This window comes from Scyliorhinus canicula, chromosome 5 (assembly GCF_902713615.1).
Source record: "Scyliorhinus canicula chromosome 5, sScyCan1.1, whole genome shotgun sequence".
Lineage (NCBI taxonomy): Eukaryota > Metazoa > Chordata > Chondrichthyes > Carcharhiniformes > Scyliorhinidae > Scyliorhinus > Scyliorhinus canicula.
In genome coordinates this window covers 29,670,236-29,693,181 of record NC_052150.1, presented here as the reverse complement: position 1 = coordinate 29,693,181, position 22,946 = coordinate 29,670,236, and the positions used below count along the sequence as shown (strand labels likewise).

Sequence of the window (22,946 nt, the reverse complement as noted above, 5' to 3'; positions counted from 1 at the left end):
AGTTCAGGGCCTTCTCTGGCTACAAACTCAATCTGGGCACGAGCGAACCTTACCCAGTGAACCCAAACGGAGGAGGGACAGAGCTGAGGGGTCTACCATTCAAACTAGCCCAAAGCAAATTCCGCTACCTGGGGATGCAGATAGCCCATGACTGGACATGGATCCACAAGTGGAATCTGACCAGTCCTGGCAGGGAGGACTGCCAAGATTCCTCTTCCTGTTCAGATCCATACCGGTCTTCATCCCTGAGGCCTTTTTCCAAGGGATAGACAAAATGATTATGGTGTTTGTGTGGGTGGGGAAGAACCCAAGAATCCCCAAGACTGCACTGCAGAGGAGAAGAAATTTGGGCAGCCTGGCCCTTCCGAACCTGCAATACTACCACTCGGCAGTCACAGCCAAGAGGGTAAGGGGATGGATAAGAGAACTGAATACGGAATGGGTGAGGATGAAGGAGTCCTCCTGCAGCGGAACGACCCACTGAGCCCTCGCCACGGAAGCGCTCCCATTCTCCACCCCCTGGCAAAATACACAATCAGCCCAGTGGTGGTAGCCACATTGAGAGCATGGAGCCAAATGAGAGATTTCAGTTTAATTGAGATGTCCTCCATGGCCCCCATCTGCAGTAACCACAAATTCCCACCAGCCATGCAAGACCCCACCTTTAAGAAGTTGAGACAGGGATCCCGGCCCTGTCTGTGAGGAGTTTGCACATTCTCCCCGTGTCTGCGTGGGTTTCACCCCCACAACCCAAAGATGTGCAGGTTAGGTGGATTGGCCACGTTAAATTGCCCCTTAATTGAAAAAATGAATTGGATATTCTAAATTTAAAAAAAAAAAAAAAAAGAAGTTGAGACAGAAGGAGGACAGACTCGCAAACCTAGATGAGCTAACTGAAGGACTTGAGCTACAGAGGTGATGAGGTACCTCGGGCCCAGAGAGACACATTGCTGGAGGAACTGCTGGATGCAGACAGCAAGGAGGAGGGGAACTGTGAGGACATCTACGGATGACTTTTGAAAATGGCAAGAACACCATTAGACGGAGCAAGACAGAAATGGGAGGACGAGTAGTTGGAAGGCAATACAGTGGAAGCTCTGGAGCAAAGTTCACCTCCTTCTGCGCAAGGCAGGTCTTATGGAGGTTAAAGTGGTGCACAGAGCGCACCAAACCGGAACCCATATGAACAGGTTCTTCCCAGAGACGGAGGATAAATCTGATAGGTGCCAGGGAGGCTCGATCAATCACGCCCACATGTTCTAGGCCTGTCCCAGACTTGTCGAGCTCTGGGCAGCTTTCTTTGAGGTAATGTTCAAGGTTGTGTGGATGAGGATGGAGCCATGCCCGAGAGTGGCAGTCTTCGGGGTATTGGACCACACAGAACTACATATGGGGAAGAGGGCTGATGCCCTGGCTTTTGCTTCCCTAATCGCATGTGGGTGAATCCTGCTCAGCACCACCCATGGCTGCAGACTGGCTTGAAAACCTTTCGGGATTTCTCCACCTGGGGAAGATCAAGTACACCGTCCGAGGGTCGGACGATGACTTCCACAAAGTGTGGGAAATATTCATCAGCTTGTTCCAAGGCCTCTTTGAAGCCAATAGTGATTAGGAAGAAAGGGGGCAAGGGGCGCCGATGAGGGCAGACAAGAGCGCACAGAGCAGAGGGGAGCTGGGGAGGGGGAGAGGCAACAAACTCAGGGAATTTCAGGAAGGAACATAGGAAAAGAGTGAGAGGGAGGAGGGGACAGAGAGCCCCTTGCAGTGAAGCCACAGGAGTAAGAGCAAAAATCACAATATGGAGGAAAGAATTATAACTATACAACACCCAGGACGTAAGAGGGGCCAGGATGGAGCCCGACTATCAACAGGGGAGGCAGGGGAGGGGGAGCAAGCAAAGCGGGAGGGCCGATAAAGGGGGCATGTGTAAAATTGCACTTAAGACATGTCTTATTCTGTAAATATTAGGTTCTATATGTCTAATCGTTAAACTGTTAAAATTGGAAAATTCCAATAAAAATATATATTTTTTAATCAACTGACAAAACTGGCAGTAGCACCTGTCCAAAGGTCCTGCCCTGTCAAGCAGTCAAGGCATTTAAAAATTCTGTCCTTTAAATCTTTGAAAACATTTTCTTAAATTTTAAACAAAATCATTGCTTGCTATTTCACTCTGTCTGTTGACATAGGCTTGAGAATTTCTATTACTAGATTAATGCTGCATGACTGATTTCACAACCATCTATTATCACAGTAGGATGATTGGCATTTCTACAGTTTGACTGACAGCAACAAGTGGTTTTGGACTCTTTGCCATTGGACCATGAATTTCAATGCTTGGCATTATACAGGATTATGCACTTAAATTATTTTTTTGTTGTTGTAAGGCTTTATTTAATTTCGAAGAATATAGTAAATGAGTTTTTATGAATTAGAGTTTTTTTTCAATATAGTGAAGTTTGCAATAGACACTTGGAACTTTATTTTATAGAACTTTATTTTATCTCATCTCTGCATGGGTACTGATGTCTGCCTGTGGTGGATAGTAGGTGAGTTAGCATGCTATCTATAAGGGCAAAGCATGGTGAGTAAGAGGCATGGGTTGGCATGAAGTTGGCACATAAAGGGCCATGGGGTGGGTGAAGAGACATAGGTTGGCGTGGAGGTTACATCAGGCTTGTGGGGTTGTTCATACCTTTTCATGCATCTTATCAAAAACTCTTTCGCTAAAATAAGCACTCAACTCACCGTTTTACCAACAAGTCCTCTCCGACCAGTTCGCCCCTTGAAGAAAGTAAATGCAGATTTATTTTAGCGAGTAATCAATTTCTAACGGTTTGAATAATTATACATTGGAAATGGCCGAAGAACAAAAATACTACAATATCGCTGTTTATTAAAAATCAGAGGCATAACGTATCTTCACTATTTTCTATCACTATTAGTCACACCTCATTAGATCCAATGTTTTTTTTAAAGTGCCATTTAGGACCACCTTGCAATTATAAAGAACACTGACTATGTGCAAGTCCATTGCATAATGTAGCACCGTTGAGGGTTGTCGTCGTATTTTAAGTAAAAGCATTTGAAGTGTTTGTATTGCCTCCAATACTGAGAAGCCATTATTCCATCAAACACCAGCCTCTATTAAGCTTTTGAAGCCCAACTAATCACCAGTGACAGGGTCCATCAACAGCCTGAAGTTTGGTGCATGCTGATAGTGTTTTACTGCTGGCACTGTCCTGCCAATTAAGATCACTGTAAGGAAGTGGGCCAAAAAATATGTACATCAATTTGAGGCTAATTCGAGCGGTTATTGTTTTTGGAGGTTTTCCAGATGAAGAGCAATTTTGATTCTCATTAACTCAAAAATGTCTTTGGGTTATCTCAAGGTTTAAGAACAAGTAAGGAAATGTTTGGGCATCTTACTCCTGTTGCAGAGTTCTTGGGCAGAGGTTTAATATACTCCTACTGTCTTCCACAGTAAAGAATAGCCCATCTCCAGACAACCAAGTTCACAGACACTCCAATATGTCACATGGTTGAATCTATTTATGAATCTCTTGTAGAAATCAAGAACTGGCAATTGGAACGAGCACTGGAGCCAACATAGACAAACTTACCAGAGATAATGCTCATTATTCTCATTATCCCACGAGGAATAATGCTTCTAGTGTTTAACTCAGAACAAAAGCAGCATTTGAAAGATTACGCAGCATTTGAAAATATAAATATGGATTAGTGAGGAATAAAATAAAGGGGTTGGTGTGCGGTCAATGTAGCTGTTTGAATACAGAAGCTAATCTCACATTATTTCCCGTATTGCCACGCAAGCCTGGTGTACCACCTCTTCCAAGTTCACCCTGTGGACGAAAAAGAACAAAAAAGGTTTCAATGCCATTCCAGCTTTTTTTTTCTTTTGCAGACCCTGCAGTTCCTACGTATGGAATGGGATGATAAAGGGAAAGCGCACAATAGTTGCATTCCATGCTTTGTGCGAAGGCATTTATTTTAGTAAGCACTTTTTGTTCTTTTCTCCTCCTGGTATTGTAGTTGGCCATCACAATGCATCCTTCCTGCGGCTGGGAAAGTTTAACAAACAAATCAGCTGTTGTCTATGGTAAGAGCATGGAACTAAATGTTAACCCGTGAACAAGGTTGGAGAGTGGGGTGGAGGGGTGGGGGTGGGCGAGCAGTGGGAGGGGTGCGGAAGTAGGGGTTGTGCTGCAATTAGGTCAGTTGGCTAGATGGCTATCATATGAATCAGATCAATGCCAAGAGCACAGGGTATGACCCTCGTTCTGGCTGGGGCAGACTTGGAGCCTGCCTCCTGACCCTAACCATAATAAAAAACACCATTGTGCAGCAAAATAATTAGCTAGGGCGTGCCTTTGGATAGGAAGGAAAGAAGATGACGAGGCTTATATTCCCTTGCGTGTGCAAGATTATGGAATGGTTTAATTGAGATGTTTATGATAATTAAAGGATTTGATGGAACAGATAAGGAGAAATCGTATCCTCTGGTGGAACAGTCCACAACAAGAAGGCAAAACGGTAAAATCAGAGCACGGTCATTCGAGGTTGAGTTCCGGATAAACCTCTTCACACAAAGAATAGTGGAAATCTGGATCACTAACCCAGATTCGAGGCTTGGCCAATTTGAAAATTTTGAAACTGAAATTGCTACTTTTTTGTTGGGCCCACACATTAGAGCGTAGAGTTCAAAGGTGTTCAAATGGGGCTAAGAAACAGCTCTGCTATGATCTATTCGAATTGAATGACAGAACAGGTTTATGTGGATGAATGGCTAACTCCTGTTTCTGTATTCCTAAAGGATCGGATACAATGGCCGCGATCTAACGGCTGCGCCACGTGCGAATCCGAGTGGGCCGTTTAGATCAGGGGTGGGCAAACTTTTCCGTGCAAGGGCCACATTCAGAAATTCACAATTTTAAAGGGCCGCATAGTATATTAATTAATAGTCCCGGTTGTAACCAATTAGCGTGTGGCATATACCTCAGCGCTTCCCCCGGCGGCATCCTGCCTTTAGCCCTCTTTTTCTCTACTTTTCAAAAATGGCGCTTCACCCGGTTATGATTCTGGGCGCCTCATATAGAACATAGAACATAGAACAGTACAGCACAGAACAGGCCCTTCGGCCCTCGATGTTGTGCCGAGCAATGATCACCCTACTCAAGTCAACGTATCCACCCTATACCAGTAACCCAACAGCGCCCCCCCCCCCCCCATTAACCTTATAAAAAAAGAATTTTAAAATTTTTTTTATTTTTTTAAATTTTTTTTATGACTTGATCTTGGTGGGCTGCATAAAGACCTTTGGGGGCCGTAGTTTTCCCACCCCTGGTTTAGATCGTGGGAGAGTCCGAAATTGGGAAGTGTGCCAGGTGCCGATCGGCTTCTGGTCTAAGTGGCCTGTTCCCGTTGGCGAAATCAGGATCGCGCTGCAGCGTGGTGAGAAACCAATAATCACCAATTATGACCAATTTCCATCCAATTAACAGGAAGGACCTCCAGTGATCTAACCTGCTCCCCAGCAAGCAGTCACGTGGGCGCCCTTTAGCACACCTATTTAAAAAAGTGAAGCTACCAAAATGGCTGCTGTTGGGATCAGAGGAGGTGAGTAGCCAACTTGGAAAATGGGCAGTCAGCCTTAGGGCTCTGGGGCTACTGCCTCAGTGCTTGGATGGAATGTGGGAGCCCCCGGGAAGGAGAGGGGGGGGGGGGGGGTCAGGGGTGTCAGCTGCCACCGGTGACAGGGCACCCCTGGGCTGAGGAGACGGGGGGGGGGGGGGGGGAGCTCAGCGTCTGCGGACCCGAGATGCCACACCCTGGATCATACATACCCATACCAGGGGCGACTGCAGCTTCAGCCTGTCCGTCCCACCGAACACCCTCAGGACAGAGCCCCACAACTTTAACTTCCACGGACAATGGCAGCCTGTGGCCTCACAGCTGGAGGCTATTGCTTGTGGGGAATTGGCCATTTTAGTAATGTGAGCACTTCACAGCACCCAAGTGGATAGCCCTGGGCAGACGTGCCACCTTGCAGTTGGGTGCTACTGCCTGGCTCCCCAATCAGTTCACAGCCCTGGCATTGCCTGAACACTGGAGCTGCACAACCACAGGGGCAGCATCCAACAACCATACCCCCGAGAGCTGGGCCGCAGCAATGGGGACACCTCCGCATCCAGAGGATGGGTGTGTGTATCGGGGGATGGGAGAGGGGTACCCAAGCTAGGTCCCAGATACATTCCCGGCGGGGTCTGGGGACGGGGTCAGGGGCTTGGTGCTCAGAGGCACCTGCTATGGCCAGGGGTGCAGGATCCCCAGCAGAAGTGAGGCATTGGATGGCACCCTGCGAGATGGCAGGGAATGTAGAGGTGGGGAGGCTTGTGGGATTAGAGGGTACCAGGGTGGAAGCCACACCTGATGGTCGGTCTCACACCCTCTCCAACTCCTTACTGATATCATAGTATGGATGATATTGTGGCAGCTGCCCCCGCAGTGATGCCGGGGAATTGCATTTGTGAAGTCACGGATGCCTTTTTTCCCCAGGCAGCTGACTAAATAAACTTTGACCTGGACCAATCGCACCAAGATGCCCAGGCAGCAGGATTCTCCACCGTCACCGGATACCCCAGGTCCAGGGGGTAATGGATGGCACAAACATCGCCTTGCACGCACTGGATGGTCAGGAAACGCCCTTCAGTAACAGGAAGGGGTTCCACTCCCTGAACGTCCAACTCGTGGGCTAGTGCCCACGTTATGCTCTTGGCGTAGCATAAGCTGCTTCCTTGATGTTCACTCTGCCAAGGAATGTTCAGACATGGAGATAACTTCAACACGTCTATTAAACTATTAACAATTCTCCTACTCGGATTCGCCTCTACTGTTAATCCTTCTATAGCTACTCAGACTGACGAACCAGTCTGCTACAATCCACGTGGTGGGTGTAATGTTCAATCAACCCTGTGTCTGTACTCACTGAGTGTCTCCACTGGAAAGAGGAAGATCATGTGTGCTGTGTCCTTTATATATGGGTTGGTGTCATGCCCCCCTGTGGTGGTGTCACCTCTGTGTGTATCGTGAATGCCCATTGGACGTGTCCTGTCTTACTGACCTATTGGTTGAATGTCTGTGTGTCGTGTCTCTGGTGCTCCCTCTAGTGTCTAGCTAGTCTACGTGTACTTACATTAACCCTTTGTGTATCTACAGTGATGCATATCACCACATCGTGTACGACCACCACCTGAAGATCATGCACGTGTGTGCAAACTTCCTGGGATTGTGCATGATAGCTACATTATTGCACAGTTGGAGACCCGGTGTCCTCGAGGGACAGCCCAGCATGACTGGATGGCTCTTGGAGGATAAGTGGTACTTGCTTCGGACCTGGCTAATGATGTCAGTACAGAGGCCAGTGACCAATGTAGACACCCGATATGCAGAGGCTCATATGGCAACCCAAGCTGTCATTGAGTGGTGCATCGGACTGCAGTTCCGATGCCTCGACCGCTCTGGTTGTGCATTGCAGTACACCCCCTTGAGGGTCGCCCACTCTGGTGGTCTGCTGTACCCTTCACAACCTGGCACAGCAGCAGGGCGACATGCTGGTAGTGGAGGAGGAGGAACATGTGGCCACGTCGGAGGAGGAGGACGAGGAGGAGGAGCCTGACCAGGAGGGGCTGGAGGACAAGCCCAGGGAGCAACCAGAGGATGGAGGACAGGCAGCAGCAAGGATCCAGCCTGCCTGGAAGGTCAGGAAGGTCCTTATCCTTACCGACTTCATATAGAACATGGCTTAATACGTATTCTGATCCCCTCTTCCCAACCCACCCCACCATTCCTGCAATCCTTCCCATCTCTCCCCACCCAATCCACCATCCCCTCCTCCCACCCATTCCCCGCACGCCCCTACCCCTCCAATCGCTCTGTCCCACTCTCCAAGGGTCTATGTTACATCACTTCAGGGTAATGGGCTTGTATCGGCACTGAGGGTGGGTCATGACTGAGAGCATCAGCAGCATTGCCCAGGCACTAGCTCACGTGGCACAACAATAGAGTGAGGTGGCCCAGTTCCACAGGGAGATGGCGCAGTCACTGGCTGATGTGGCAAAAACCCAGAAGGTGCTGGCATAGTCACAAAGTGATGTGGCGCAGTCCCAGATTGAGGTGGGCCACTCCCTGTGCTCCACGGTTGCGAGAATGCAAACCCTGACAGGGCCGGCAGCGGCCTCCAGGACTGGCAATGCCAGCGGCGGTTACACTCAGGGGTTAGCTCCGCTCACACCCCAATCCCATGGATTAGCCCCGAGCCATAGGGCACCCCGAGGGAGGAGGTGGTGATGGGGCTCGGGCCGGTGACCCCGCAGGGGAGGTGCTGGAATACTGCAGCGCCTCGGACTCCGCCCTTCTTGTTCCTGACGCATCTGGTGGGCAGTGGGCAGAACAGAATGGCACCATACCACCCGGGACACCAGAGCAGCAGCCGGGCCATCCAGGCCGGGTCGCACCAGAAGACTGCAGCCAGGTCGTAGGGCGGGAATCACAGCAGGCCGTCTCCACTCCTGCTGTACCATCTGGGGATCCACCTAGTGTTAGGGCTGTAGGGCTAGAAAGTTAGACACTGGTTAAGTTGGCACAGGTGGAGGGCACAGGTAAATGCTGGGGGCTAGGGCACCACTATGTATATATACATTAAACACCTATTCACAATGTTACAAGCTGCCTCGGTGCTCTGCCAGAAGGGTGTGAAAGGTGCAGAGGGCGTGGGGGGGGTAATTGATGAACTTTGGGGGTAAGCTTGGCTCAGGGACCACAGTGCAGCCAGTGCTCACCGCTCCGGTGTCCCACCCCAACCGTCCTCACCTCCGCCACCCCAGGGATTTAATGGGGCCGTGTGATGGAATGGCCAGCTCGCATGCAGGGATCACCCAGGTGAATGGTGGAAAGTGCTACTGTGGGCAGGGGTCAGACATTGTCATACGATGAGGAGCACCAGAGCTCATCGCAGAGCGGGTGGTCATCATCCTCCATCCCATGGACCAGACCCGCTGTTACTGCCAACCCAGGGCCCGCACCCCACAGTGTGGCAGGTATGTATTACGGACGGAGTTGCAGGCAGGGCAGGAGTGGCCGGCGGGGGCGGTATGAGAGTGGGATGTGGTGTCTGTGCCCCTGGTCACTAGTCGGTGAAGCTGGAGATGATCAGAGCGTCCCGTCCATGTTGGCCATGGCGCACATGTTGTGTGGCCCCAGGTGCCTGACTGGGCTCCATGTGCTGCCCATCCTCGCCTTCCCCCACATCCTCCTCATCAGATGAGGACTGACCTGCATCCTCCTCCTCCAGCACGTGCCCCTCTGCTGCGCGATGTTGTGGAGGATGCAGCAAGCCGCCACGATGCATCATTCTGCAGGGCCTCTCCAGAGCGGTCCAGGCACTTGAACCATATCTTCAGGATGCCGAAGCACCGTTCAATCACGCCCCTGGCCGCTGCATGGGCTTCATTGTAGCAGATCTCTGCGTCGGCCTCTGGATAGGTCTCATCAGCCACGCCCGCAGAGGATAACCCCTGTCACCCACGAGCCAACCCACCAGTCGGGGATGCATCTAAAGAGGCTCGGAATCATTGAGTGTGCCAGGATGAAGGCATCGTGCACACTGCCCGGGTATTGGGCACAGACGTGCATGATGCGCATCTGATGGTCACATATCAGCTGCCCATTAATCGATCATCGAGTAGAACCCTTTCGGTTTGTGAAGTTCGTAATGTCATCTGCAGGTGCTCATAGGGCGACATGCGTCCTGTCAATCATCCCCTGGACCTGGGGCATCTCGGTAATGGCGCAGAATCCTCCTACCCGGGCATCCTGGTGGGCTCAGCACACATTGAAATGTATGTACTGCGCTGAATGGCTGTTTAGGGACTCCGTGACGGCGCACATGCATCTGTGCACCGAGGTCTGTGAGAACCCAGACAGGTCCCCGCTCGGCACCTGGAAGGACCCCATGACGTAAGCGTTCAGGGCAACCATCACCTTGACAGCCATTGAGAGCGGATGTCCTCGCCTATTTCCCCCGCAGTGCCAGCTGCGCCAAGACCTGGCAGATATGTTGCGCTATCCCCTGTTCAATCGGTGCTTTCGACGGCACGCCCTGTCCACCAGGTCCTCGAATGACCGGTGCTGCCGATACACATGAGGCCTCATGCGGCGTCTCCTTTGCACCTCCTCCTTCTCAGCCTGTTGGGTGGCTGGCTCTCCATCCTCAGCGGCTGTCTCCTGTTCCTCTGGGGTACACTCCGCTGCTGCACCTTCCTCCTCCTCAGCAACTCAGCTCATACAGCTGCAGGGCAGCCCCAGGGCTGCAGCCACGAGGAGGAAGGCCACCATTGTTTGTTGAATTCCAATATCTATTGCCTGCAGGGGGTGAAATGCCAACATGTTGACATGGTGCGTACCCCCATGCCCAACGAGGTCCAATGGGCTACATGGCGTTTGCTAGTTGGCACAGTGGACTCTGACGCCTATGTACCCTCCCCCCTCCTCTCCGCACCCCTGACCCCGTCGATGCCAAGCACCATGGAGGGCTCTGGCGCTGGTGTCCATCCCTGCTGCCAGTGGTACCGTCGGCTGGAGAGACCCTTGCCAGCGGTATGCTCTGTCCAGCGCCCCCTTGTAGGGGCTATTGTGGGCATTGCCCTTGGGTAGTCAGGGTGATGCCCCACCGGTGGGTGGCGGCCAGTTGGGTGGGGGGGGGGGGGGGGGGAGGTTGGTATCGCAGATGATTGGGTGCTGGGGTAGTGGGGTGGAGGGTGGGTGCTGCAGTGGGGGCACTCATATGCCATTGTCACTGTGCTGCATCAGCAGTCAAGGTGGGTGGTCAGTGGGGTGCGCAGCAATTTGACTGACTTGCAGCCTGCGGGTGCTTGGACACCCCGGTCCCATGGGGATCACCCCAGCCCCATGAATCTCCCCCCCCACCCCCCCACCCCCACCCCAGCCCTGGCAGGTCCCCCCACACCCTCAGTCAGCCCGGTCAGTGTCAAGACCACAGTCACGCCTCTGCTCTCTCTCCCTCATCAGCCACGGCTCCTGTTTCACGATTTTTAAAAGCATAAGTGAACTTCGCCGTTGGGAATTCGCCCCAGTGGAGGCTGAGAATCGCGGATGCACCAGACAATATCACCATTTTGGCATTGGAACCGATTCTCCCTCGACTCCAGCGTTGGCAGACGGATAATCCCGCCCGTAACTTCTTCATTTACCACAGAAAAGCTTCGAACATGTACGGAATTTTGTGAGTACTTTACTGGACACGGATGGTGCTCAGAGACGGAACTATAATACCAAAGCCCCAATTCTCCAATACATGGTCATCACTAATGAGACTGTGAACTTGCAACAGAACCTGGCAAAATTACCACCACAATACTCAAGTCTCTCAATAAGAAAAGAAAGAATTTGCAGGTACGTAGTGGTCGGCATTTTGCACACCTTATGCCACAGTCGTAAATGCTAACGAGGACGCAAAATTCCACTAGAGGCCGAAAATTAGATTCACGGCAGTAAGATCTCGTGATGTGATCGTTCCTGCCCCCCCGGCCACCCCCCCCCCCTCCCTCTTCCCACCCCTCTCTCCACCCTCCCTCCCTCTTCCCCCCCCCCCACCACCAGTAATGTAATGGGATTCCCACCATACAATGACGATAACACCATTTAAATACATTTTAATAACATTAGCAGCATTTTCCTGTATCGTTTCCCCCCCCCACATTTAGATCTCCCCCCTCGCCTACGTCACATCACATCAGCGAGGTTTACAATAGGTGTGGAGCAGAATGAACCTGGCAAAGGTAACCCTTTGGGGCACAAAGGTAGGTAAAGCCCCTGGGGTGGAGGAGAGGGATATGGGTGAGCAGTACCCTGGCAATGCTCATGCATTGCCCCCTGGCACTGCCCCACTAATAGTGGGCTCGTGCCGGGGAAGTGCCAGGGTACTGCCAGGGACAGTGCTGGGGGGGGGGGGGGGGCTTCCTCTGGGAGGTTCATGGAGTGAGTGGGGGAACGCCCTGTTTCTATTGGGGGGGTCATTGTATCCATGGGGGGGGGTGTTCCCTGTATCCGGGGGGGGGGGGGGGGGGGGGGGGATCTCTGGTTGTGTCTTTTATTATGTTAGATCAGGGTGCCCACATTGGCCAGTCTCTGGAAGGTTGACCCGCCAGAGTGAAGGCATGGGTACCACCTCCAGCATTTATTTTCTCAAAGTGTTGGGAAACATGGCGAGATAAGCCAGCAGTGCAGCCAGCGAGCTGCACGCCGCTTTCCTTGCCTGAGCCAACACTTTGAAAACGGAAACTTTGTTCCAGTCCCTTTCACAACATCAGGATGTCCCGGAATTACTTAGCAGCCAACTAATGCTTTTTCTCTAAGCGCAGTCACTGTCGCAATGTAGAAAATGCAGCAGTCAATTGGCGCACAGAAAGCTCCCAGAAGCAGCAATGAGATATTAACTGGCAAATCTGTTTTAGTGATGTTGTTTGAGTGGTAAGTACTGGCCAGGACACTGGGGAAATCTCCCGTGCTATTCTTCAAACCAGCACCAGACAGTCTTCAAACCACCTGAGAGGGTAGACGGGGCCTCGGTTTAGCATCTCCCCTGAAAGACAGCGTGTGGCTAAAGAAACTGCAAGGAGTGAAGGGACTAAAAGTATCTCTCGCACAGACAACATACTTTACACATCAGGGAATAGTTTATAAGGAGTTTACCTGTGCACCTGGGTATCCTTTTTCACCTTGATATCCTCTGACATAAATATCTATACCAGGGACCCCCTGCAATGAAAAGCAGATACAATTAATACAAAAATCAGCTGAAGATATTTCCGAATTTGCTTTTCAAAATCTTTAGTGGAATTTGGTGGCCAATGTTTCGGATGTCAGAAAAAAACAGCTTTTGTCATCGCTCAACTTTCTTCTTTTAAAGAAGACATCAACCCAGCACTGATATTTATCAATCAGGACAAAAGCAGATCACACAAGAGCTGATTTTAAATCCCTCTGATGTAATTGGGGCATTTGCAGCCAAAAAGGGCACCAGTCAATTTCTGCCCCATTTACATTGACACTCTTTTACCTTGAGTTGGGTCCTGAGATGAGTGACTGGCCTGCCTGTTTTAGGAAGCTATTCGGAAATTGGGTTCTTGCATGAAACATGCATAGGATCCTGATTGCAGGCTCCGTGCAGTTGTACTGTGGGTCGTGAATAGCCTGATTATTGGTGTGTCAAGGAACGGTCCGAGGCCATTCAGTGAACAGCTGCTTCGCACTCTTACGAAATAGTTCTGGGCTGCTATCAGCTGCCCCACCCCCGGCTTGCCTACTGCATCACCCCTGAAATTGCCTTGCAGATTCCCCCACCTCTACCTCTCCCCAGGTTTCAGCAGAGAAGCCGACTGTTTCCTCGCCCTCCCACGTCCATTGCAGCAGGGTTCCTGCATTGTGCCGGCCAATGTAAGCATCTCACATTGGTGAGAAGGACCAGGAAGCAGGCATTCTCTGCCACCCACCCTTTGTCGGTCGTCAACATGTGGCCTCCCTCCGCATGTTGTTCGTCACAAAATGGCTCCTGCTCAGCAGCATGGCGAAGTATTGCCTTTGTCTTCCTGTATGAGACAAGTAGATTTCTCGTGGCACAAGCTCGTCACCTGGCCCTTCCCACTTTGCTATATCATCCGATTGGTTTATTAAAGAACGGGTTAGTGACTATGATCTCTCTGGAATGGTCAGCACGTCAGGCAGTATCTGTGGGAAGCTACAAGTCAAGGTTTTGCATACAAAGCCCTTCTTGGAATTGGAGACATGAGAGAGGACCAGCATTTTTAAAAGAACAGAAGAGAATGAGGAAAGTGGGAGGAGAGAACTTTACTTCTGCCAGTTATCCATCTCTAATTCTCCACATAAAGATTGGTCATTCTATTTCTTTGTGATCTTTGTGTGTGTTCTCCATGTCCCCCTGCTCCTGTTATTTTTTTAAATGCTGCTCTTCTGTAATATCTTCCAGTTGTGATGGAAAGTCCAATATTCAAAACTTTGACTTGCGTTCTCTCGACAGATGCCGTCTGACCTGCTGAGTGTTTCCAGAATTTGTAGTTTTGGTTTCAGAATTCCAACATCTGCAGAATTTTGCTTTTCGTCCATTGGGAGTCCTTCTCCGTCATCGGCCAGATATTCGAGTCATACTCCTGTGATTATGGCAACACTACAGGCAATGGTTCTCCTGATGTTCCATGGATTGTGGCTATCTCCCACTTTACCCCTATCGGTAACGTTCCACACTTACACACCAAAACTCTATTCTATTTGATCGCAGTTTTGTGTTTTTTCCTGGGCCTGTGAGGGACAGCTAACACCCTGCCAGAATGGAGCAGTCAGAATAATCGGTTAGGCAGTGTGACTTCTGTTCTTGTCCCGAAAATTCTGTTCGAACAGGTCCTGAAAATCTTGTGTTTTGCGTTTCATTTGAAATGTGTGTCCTTTTCTCATAGGTTTCACAGAGTTTCCGAAATTACACTTCAGAAAATCCCAGAAGGCCGTTCAACGGACACGTTTTGGATAATTTTAATATTTGTAGTATTTGTTTCAGGGCAGCACGATGGCGCAGTGGTAAGCATGGCAGCCTCACGGCGTCGAGTTCCCAGGTTCAATCCCAGCTCTGGGTCAATGTCTGTGTTGAGTTTGCACATTCTCCCCCGTGTTTGCGTGGGTTTCACCCCCACAACACAAAGATGTGCAGGGTAGGTGGATTAGACATGCTACATTGCCCCTTAATTGGAAAAAATTAATTGAGTACTCAAAATTATTTGTATTTTTAGGATTTGATTCAATGGATGTTCTGATCAAGGTGCATAAAACAAGAAAAAGCTTTGATAGGGTAACTGCAAGTAAACTATTTCCCAGATACAGGAACAGGAAAATCCTTTCCCTCAGTGCACATTGCTTTGTATATTTTCGTAGATGCCTACTCCAGTGTTTTGCCCTTGAGCTGAAATTTGAACAGCCCCCATGTTATCTCAGTGGCTTATGTGCTAGTGTTGAACTCAAATGAATCAAATGAAGCTGGCCTAGCATTTACATACTTGTTCATTATTGCCAATGGCCTTCCCCCCCCCCCCCCCCCCCCCCTCCCCCCCCCCAACTTCAATTAACTCAAAAGACAATGAACTTCTGTTTCCAGCACATAAGGATGAATGGCTGACCCCCTGGGCTTCAGGCAACAGTGGGACACTGAGGGAACGTGACACCACAGTGGAAAACACCCAGCCTTTGTTTACAAACAACCAACCAGTCATACAAAGATCAAACACATGGATCACAATGACACTGATAGATTCATTTTAAACAGAGTGTGGCTCCTAAGAGGGACTGACAGGATTTGGCTCACTAACTGAACAGGAGCAGAAGTCAATTGTATATCAAAATGTTATTGCACAGGCCAAACTGAGCATTACGTAAACACCTCAGTATAAAATACAGCATGCACGGGAATACTGAGAGCTGAGCACAATAAGGATTTAAAATCTTGCCTTGCCATGGTCACGCAGATACAACTACCATGTTGACAGTTTGAAATTATTTGAAAACCTATATAAAGTAAAATTGTGCTTTTCCACTCACAGGGTCCCCTGGTATACCAAGATCTCCACGTTCACCTCTGTATCCAGGGGGGCCTTTAATTCCCTGAGGAGTTAATGTGACAGGTTAAAGTGAGATAGATCATTAAAAACTGTGGTGCTACAAGTCACATCCAATAATCCAGTGTTACCAAACTTCAAATGAGGGAAAATTGCTACAAATGGGTCTTTAAGCATGCTGTTGCTGTCCTCATTATTATTAGAAAATATCTGCTGGTCAACACTCAGAGATTGGAGTACCAGCTCCAACATGTACAGAGCTTTGAAGTGGAGATAAAGTTGATAAAGTTGTTAAAAAGGCATATGGGATCAGTGGCCTTCCAAAGGGAGGCGGAACAGCACAATACACAAACAATTTACAATAATTATTTTATAAATAACTGCTCGGGTCTCATCCGGAGCAGTGTGTTCAATTCCAGACACCCCCACTAAAAGGGCTTAGAGGGAGTGCAAAGGAAATTCACCTGAATGATTCCAGGTACAAGGGGCTTCAGCCTCGAGGAAAACGGGCTTAACCTTTTCTGCTTTAAGGAGGATGAGGAGAGATTTAATAGAAGTGTTCAAAATAAAGAAGGGAAATAAGGGAAAATTGTTTCTGCTGGCAAGAGGGCCGGGAACCAGAGTATAAAGAATTAAGATTATTGACAAAAGGACAAGAAGATAGAGGAGGAGGTGTTTTTAGTATGCGAGTATTTGTTATAATTCTGAATGCACTGCATGAAAGCAGATTCACAACTTTCAAAGGGCAATAGGATATATACATGGTAGGAAAAATATGCTGTGCTATGGGGAAGGAATGAAGGACGAGAACTAATTTAATAACTCTTTCAAAGAGCTGGCACACTCATGATGGGATCCATCTGTGATGCCTGCTTCTACTATATCGGGGGGGCACGGTAGCATAGTGGGTAGCACAGTTGCTTTACAGCTCCAGGGTCCCAGGTTCAATTCTCGGCTTGGGTCACTGTGCGGAGCTTGCACTTTCTGTGTCTGCGTGGATTTCCTCCGGGTGCTGCAGTCTCCTCCCATAGTCCAAAGATGTGCAGGTCAGGTGGATTGACCATGCTAAATTGCCCTTAGTGTCCAAAAATGTTGGATGGGTTACGGGGATAGGGTGGGGGTGTGGGCTTGGATAGGGTGCTCTTTCCAAGGGCCAGTGCAGACTCGATGGGTTGGAACTATTCAGCCCCTCATTCTGGTGCTATGACAGTTAAAAATCAGGACTATTTGCTTTAATTTGGTTTTGTGGCTCTTTCCTTCTATCTTTTAATCTTCGAGTGGTTACCAACCTGCATCTGAAATGTTCTGGTAATCTCTGCTTCCACAAGCACCCCTTGGCAATACAGTCAGTGTTCTAAATTCAAACCAATTTTATATCAGGAATGGGGGAATAGAGAACTGGGAACTTTGAGGGGTTTGAGTAGGTTGTGCATTCGCTGTTTGTTTATAATGTTAAGTGATGAAATAATATTCAAATTTTATGTCTGAAGTTCTTTAATTATGGACTGCGGGATTTTTATTATGTGCAAATGCGTACACTTGAAAATCATCAAATGTATAATTCAAAAAAAAATTTTTTTACAATATTTCCATAATCCCCTTTTTCTCCAGCGACTCCAGGAATTCCAATCTTCCCCTGAAAGAAGACAATATTTAGGATTCATTTGTCAAATACTATTTAATGTATAAGGAAACAAAAGAATAATTAAAGTGAAAAAAAGAGAAGCAAATATATAGCACCTCTCACAATATTAGCATCTCTCCGAGCATTTTACAGTCAATAAATTACTTTTGAAGTGAACTCACTGTTGTAATGTAAGAAATATGATAGCCAACTTGCACACAGCAAGATCCCACAAATAAAAATGTCTTCATACCAAAATCATTTATTTTTTGTGGTATTCTTTGAGGGATGGATATTTACGAGGGAGTATTTCTTTGCTCCTTTTCTGTTTCTTCAACTAGTACCACATAATTGTTTGCAGCCATCTATTTCTACTGTCCTTGCATTAGAGAAAGAAACCTCCCTTTATTGCCCTTTTACATACATCTGTATGCCAACGGGCTTACGTCTAACAGTATTTCTCTCAGGCACATCCTGAGTTCAGATTATGTGATCATGTGGGACTTGTACCCACAACATTCTGATTCGGAGGCAACATATACTGAGCCACAGCTGACAACTTAAAGAAGAAAAAATACATACCCTCACTGGATATGGACGAGACAGAATTGATTGTACCTGCCCAAGAGGTATGTGTGAGTACATATTCCCAGTGGGGAGCTACACTCAAAGAAGCTCTAGGTTGGACTACATCTTAAAGTACAGGAAAAGTAGTTGTAGACACCGCTCTCAGTGGCTCTTCATCTGTAGAGCCCATTTACAGACTGTGGTGGTATGATTAGCATAGCTGCCTGCCATTGGTGCAGAACACCGGCTTACCATTGGCCCTGGTCGGTCATGTGCCTCTTGACCGATTGGTTGAGACCAGTCATGTGACGGCTCCCCGATTGGTCGAGAGGCTGAGTTAACCCCACCTCCAGGGCGGGGTATAAATACCCAGTACTCCCAGCGGTCGTCCTTATACTGTAATCGACCGCAGGGCTAACATCTAGCTGATTAAAGCCATACTTTTGTACAGCAACTCGTCTCGCGTTCAATTGATGGTACATCACAGACATTGGGTTAAGACAAAATTTTGCTTGTATCTAATTTTTTTGTGGGGGCGTAACACTCCAACATTCATTGCCTCAGCTTATACTTCAGTTACTTGCGAGAGGAGCAAGTTGGATGACTGGTGTCTATGGAACTGTACCTTGACACTGTCAACAGAGAAGGAGTGCAGATTACTCACAACAAAGATCAAAATAAAATACTAGTCTCTCACTTTCCACTGAGCCAGGCAAAAATAGTAACATATGGGTGAGTTTCAAATGAGTCCAGTCGCAAATAAGTAACTTTTTACATCCTCACGTCAATCCTTCTAGTTTTTAAGAAAACATTATAAACATATAAGTAGGACAGACTTGCACCTCATGTCTCAGTTTTGGTCTTGTGGTTATGGACTGTTGCCCAAACTGACACAATCCATCTAACCCAGCAGTGAGGAATTGTCAGGAGCAGTCTCCCTCGATTGAGCTTAAATATTAAGGTACCTGCTCGCCATTTATCCCAGGAATGCCATGTTCAGCTGTTTCACCCTGCCACGCAAATATTAATCCATCAGTAAACCAGTCTCAGAACAATCGCCAATGGCAATATAAATTTCAGCATGCAGTAAAATCTGTATTATCCAGCATGCATGGGAAATGGACAGTTATCAAAAATGCTGGTTAATGGGGAGTTGCATTTACCAATAGAATAATACTTGTAGCATGAACTTATATGCACGTACTCAGGAAGTAAAGAACAGTATTCTTTTTATTTCTAAATTGTCAACAGTACGTTAAGACATAAATTAAAGTATAAAATAAGACAGCATACAGGTACAAGTTCCGAATTACTTTGTAATGCTTTTGATTGGTAAAGTGATGATTCATGTCAGGGGAACATCAGAAATTTCAGTTAGTCGAGAATTTTGATTGTTTGAATGCCAGATAACACAACTTGTATTGTAATTGCAAAATCGATAGGGTGGCACGGTGGCACAGTGGTTAGCACTGCTGCCTCATGGTACCAGGGACGCGGGTTTACTTCTGGCCTTGGGTGATTGTGTGGAGTTTGCACGTTCTCTGTGGGATTACGTGTGTTTCCACCGGGTGCTCCAGTTTCCTTCCACATTCCAAGGATGTGCAGGTTAGGTAGATTGGCAAAGCTAAATTGCCCCTTAGAGTCCAAAGATGTGCAGGTTAGGGGGGTTATGGCGATAGGATGGGGGCGTGGGCCTAGGTAGGGTGCTCTTTCAAAGGATCAGTGCAGACCCGATGGGCCAAATGGTCTCCTTCTGCACTGTAGGGATTCTATGTTTCTATGATATAGGGAATGAAATATTAAAATGTTAGTCCAACTTGAAAATATATTTACCTTTGCTCCTCGATATCCTCTTGCTCCCTGAATGACAAGGATTATTCAGTTAAAAATGGAATTGGATATCACTAAATGATCTGCTTTTGAAGTTCACTCAATAAATGCAAACCTTGAGGCCTCTGGTGCCTTGGCATCCTTCAGGTCCTTCAGCTCCAGTAACGCCTGGAGGACCCCTGTCACCCTAAGAAAGATAAAGAGCAATTTACTTGGTGAGCATTCAAAAGGGCCTCATTGGTGATATGAATACAAAATTGCTTCAAGAAGCATCCAGGGTTTAACAGTATTCCATGAATTTTCTCTTGTACTTTTCCTCAACCATTTTCATTTGCCCCCTTCTGCAAAGTAAACTCAAAATAAAATCTGAATGCAATGACTAAAATAATGACCATTTTCTTGAACCAATCTGCTTATGTATGTCAAGCACCTCACCAAGCTTACCATCTGGCTGATACATGAGGTGCTGCTAGCATGCTGAAGTAATACCTCCTGTACTCTGTCATGAAAATCTCAGGGAAACCCAAGAAATTGGAATATATTCTGTGGGTTCTGTTCTTGGCATATATTTTAAACTATGGGAATATGTAAGTAAGATAATTAAGGCAGGGACAGAGAGAGATTATGTTAATGGAACTAGTCCATTTGATAGGTTGATAAGCCTAGTAACACCGCAAATAAATGTTTACCTAAAGCAATGTAGTGGGCTAAGACAGCTGGCTTTTAATGCAGAGGAAGTCCAGAAGCGGGGGTTCAATTCCCATTCTAGCCTCCCCGAACAGGCGCCGGAATGTGGTGACTAGCGCTTTTCACAGTAACTTCATTGAAGCCTATTTGTCACAATAAACAATTATAACATTGGATACAGAACATGGGTGGCACGGTGGTTAGCACTGCTGCCTCACAGCGCCAGGAACCTGGGTTCATTTCTTGCCTTGGGTGACTATTTGGAGTTTGCACTTTCTCCCCGTGTTTGTGTGGGTTTCCTCCAGGTGCTCCAGTTTCCTCCCACGCTCCAAAGATCTGCAGGATTGGCCATGCTAAAATTGCCCCTTAGTGTCCAGATATGTGCAAGTTAAGGGGGATTACAGGGTTAGGGTGGAATAGTGGGCCTAGGTAGGGTGCTCATTCAGAGGGTCGGTGCAGAGTCGATGGGCTGAATGGCCTTCTTTTGCACTGGATTCTCTGGATTCCATGAATAGGTTGTTAGGCATTCAAAGGAAGAGATAGAAGATGTGAACAAAAAGTATCATTTGAAAGGTGGATAAAGTGATTTTACTTTGCTTTAAACTCTAGAAGCTAAAATAAAGAGATGAAGGTGATTAAGTCTGGGAGAGGGCAGTTCTAAAAAAATTAGGCCAGTTATGGGAAAGATCAAAGGGAAAATGTATTCAAGGGGAATCTGAAACCTATGCAAGGGAGAGTTATTTTACATCTCAGAAAACAGCAGGAATCGCTGTTTACTTCCCAGCAAACAGTGTGTGTGAATAGCACCTGATTTGGAAAACAAGATGCTGGTTTACCGATGAAGCAGCCCAAAGAGATGTAAATGCCATGTGTGGTAACAGTTACTGGATTTTATAGATCTTAATATAAAGTGCTGTGGAGCAGATTGTGGTGGAGGGGGGTGAATTAGTTCTGAAGGTAGCTGTAAAAATTGTTTTTGACTATTTAAAATAGCAATATCTCGGGCAGCACAGTGGCGGAGTGAGTTAGCCCTGTTGCCTCACGGAGTCAGGGTTCCAGGTTCGATCCCGGCTCTGGGTCACTGTCCGTGTGGAGTTTGCACATTCTCTCCGTGTTTGCATGGGTTTCGCCCCCACAACCCAAAGATGTGCAGGCTAGGTGGACTGGCCACGCTAAATTGCCCCTTAATTGGAAAAAATGAATTGAGTACTCTAAATTTTTTTTTAAAATAGCAATATCTCATGGAACTGAGGTTTGGTGTACTTGACTGTAACTGGGCATTTTCAAGCAATAATTTGTCTCATCCCTTGCACAGCCCCCAACGGGTGAAGATAAAAATTACCTCCAAATGTAAATGTTGGAACCCTGGGAGCATAGCAACAATGACAACCATTTAGCTGCTTGGGCCTATTCTGCCATTCTGATAAGATCATGGCTGATCTGCATCTTAACTCCATCTGTCCAATCTGATTCTATTAATATCCTTACCTAACAAAAAAAAATTAGGTTTACTTTTGAAATTTTCAATTTCAATAGTACGTGTCGGATTCCAGATTTCCACTATCTTTTTTGTGAATAAGCGCTTGCCCCTCAGCAGCCGAGCTATAATTGTACGGTATGTCATTTATTTTCCGGATTTGCCTTTCTCCAGAGGGTATGCCCATTTGAATCCTTTAACCATTGGAAAAATCTCAATCACTTCACCCCTTAATCTTTTATATTTAAGATTCTGAAACGCACCTTAAATATCAGGTTTTCTTTCCTCCTCACCCATTCCCACAATGCGCTAATTTAGTGGAGATTGCCACGGCAAGCATGATGTTGGAGGTCCACCAGAAGCATGAGGCGGATGTATCCACATCCAATTCCCAGTGTTGGGAAAATTATCCACAATATAGTTGGGAGCAGGAAGAGTTCGATGTGGGCAACCAGACCTTAGTGGCGGCAGAGGAATTAACGGCACTCACATGGGTCTCCCGGGGTTCCCGAAGGCCAGCCAGCAAGCCATGGTGGATTTGCCTGCAGCATTATATAGAGTGGGTCGCTTGTTGACAGGTACTCAATGCCCAATTGAGGAGCATGTTATCAGGAATGTGGAGGGGGCAGCTGAAAGCCAGGGTCTTGTCCATGCATCCAACACCACTCCCCTACTAACCAGTGACACCTCCCTGCAAAGCCATCCCACCCCGCTGCCCTGTCTCCAATGTCAATCCTCGGGCAGTCCTCAGAGCATTACTGGCAGCAGCCACTGCTCCCACTGATTGGTGTTGGGTCTTGGGATTGGCATTTCTGCCCTCTGGGGGCCTTAATGGAGTGCGTTAATGGTAGGCCAATGATGGCCAGGTAAGTGCCTGAATGCACTTATATTGCATCGGGCCTCCTGCTCTGAAGCAACTGGTTCTCCAAATGATGGGGGCCCCACATCACTGGAACTAAACTCCGCCCAATGTGTCTCTTTTCCAGATGGGCCTTGCCAGTTTGTGCCAAATTGTAGGCAACCTCAAGTATTTTAGGAATGGAGTCGT

The 22,946-nt window shown here is 47.8% G+C and overlaps 1 protein-coding gene across 1 annotated transcript in view; it reads right to left on the bottom strand.

Moving 5' to 3' along the window:
• LOC119965585 (collagen alpha-6(VI) chain-like) overlaps positions 1-22,946 on the bottom strand; it is a 165,075-nt gene that overhangs the window by 65,735 nt on the left and 76,394 nt on the right. Inside the window, exons 16-23 of the mRNA XM_038796376.1 lie at positions 19,850-19,921; positions 19,738-19,764; positions 18,870-18,914; positions 17,296-17,349; positions 15,697-15,759; positions 12,790-12,855; positions 3,810-3,863; positions 2,749-2,784 (exon numbers count right to left, since the gene is read on the bottom strand). Coding sequence (XP_038652304.1) covers positions 2,749-2,784; positions 3,810-3,863; positions 12,790-12,855; positions 15,697-15,759; positions 17,296-17,349; positions 18,870-18,914; positions 19,738-19,764; positions 19,850-19,921 — 417 coding nt within the window. The remainder of the gene's footprint in view (positions 1-2,748; positions 2,785-3,809; positions 3,864-12,789; positions 12,856-15,696; positions 15,760-17,295; positions 17,350-18,869; positions 18,915-19,737; positions 19,765-19,849; positions 19,922-22,946) is intronic.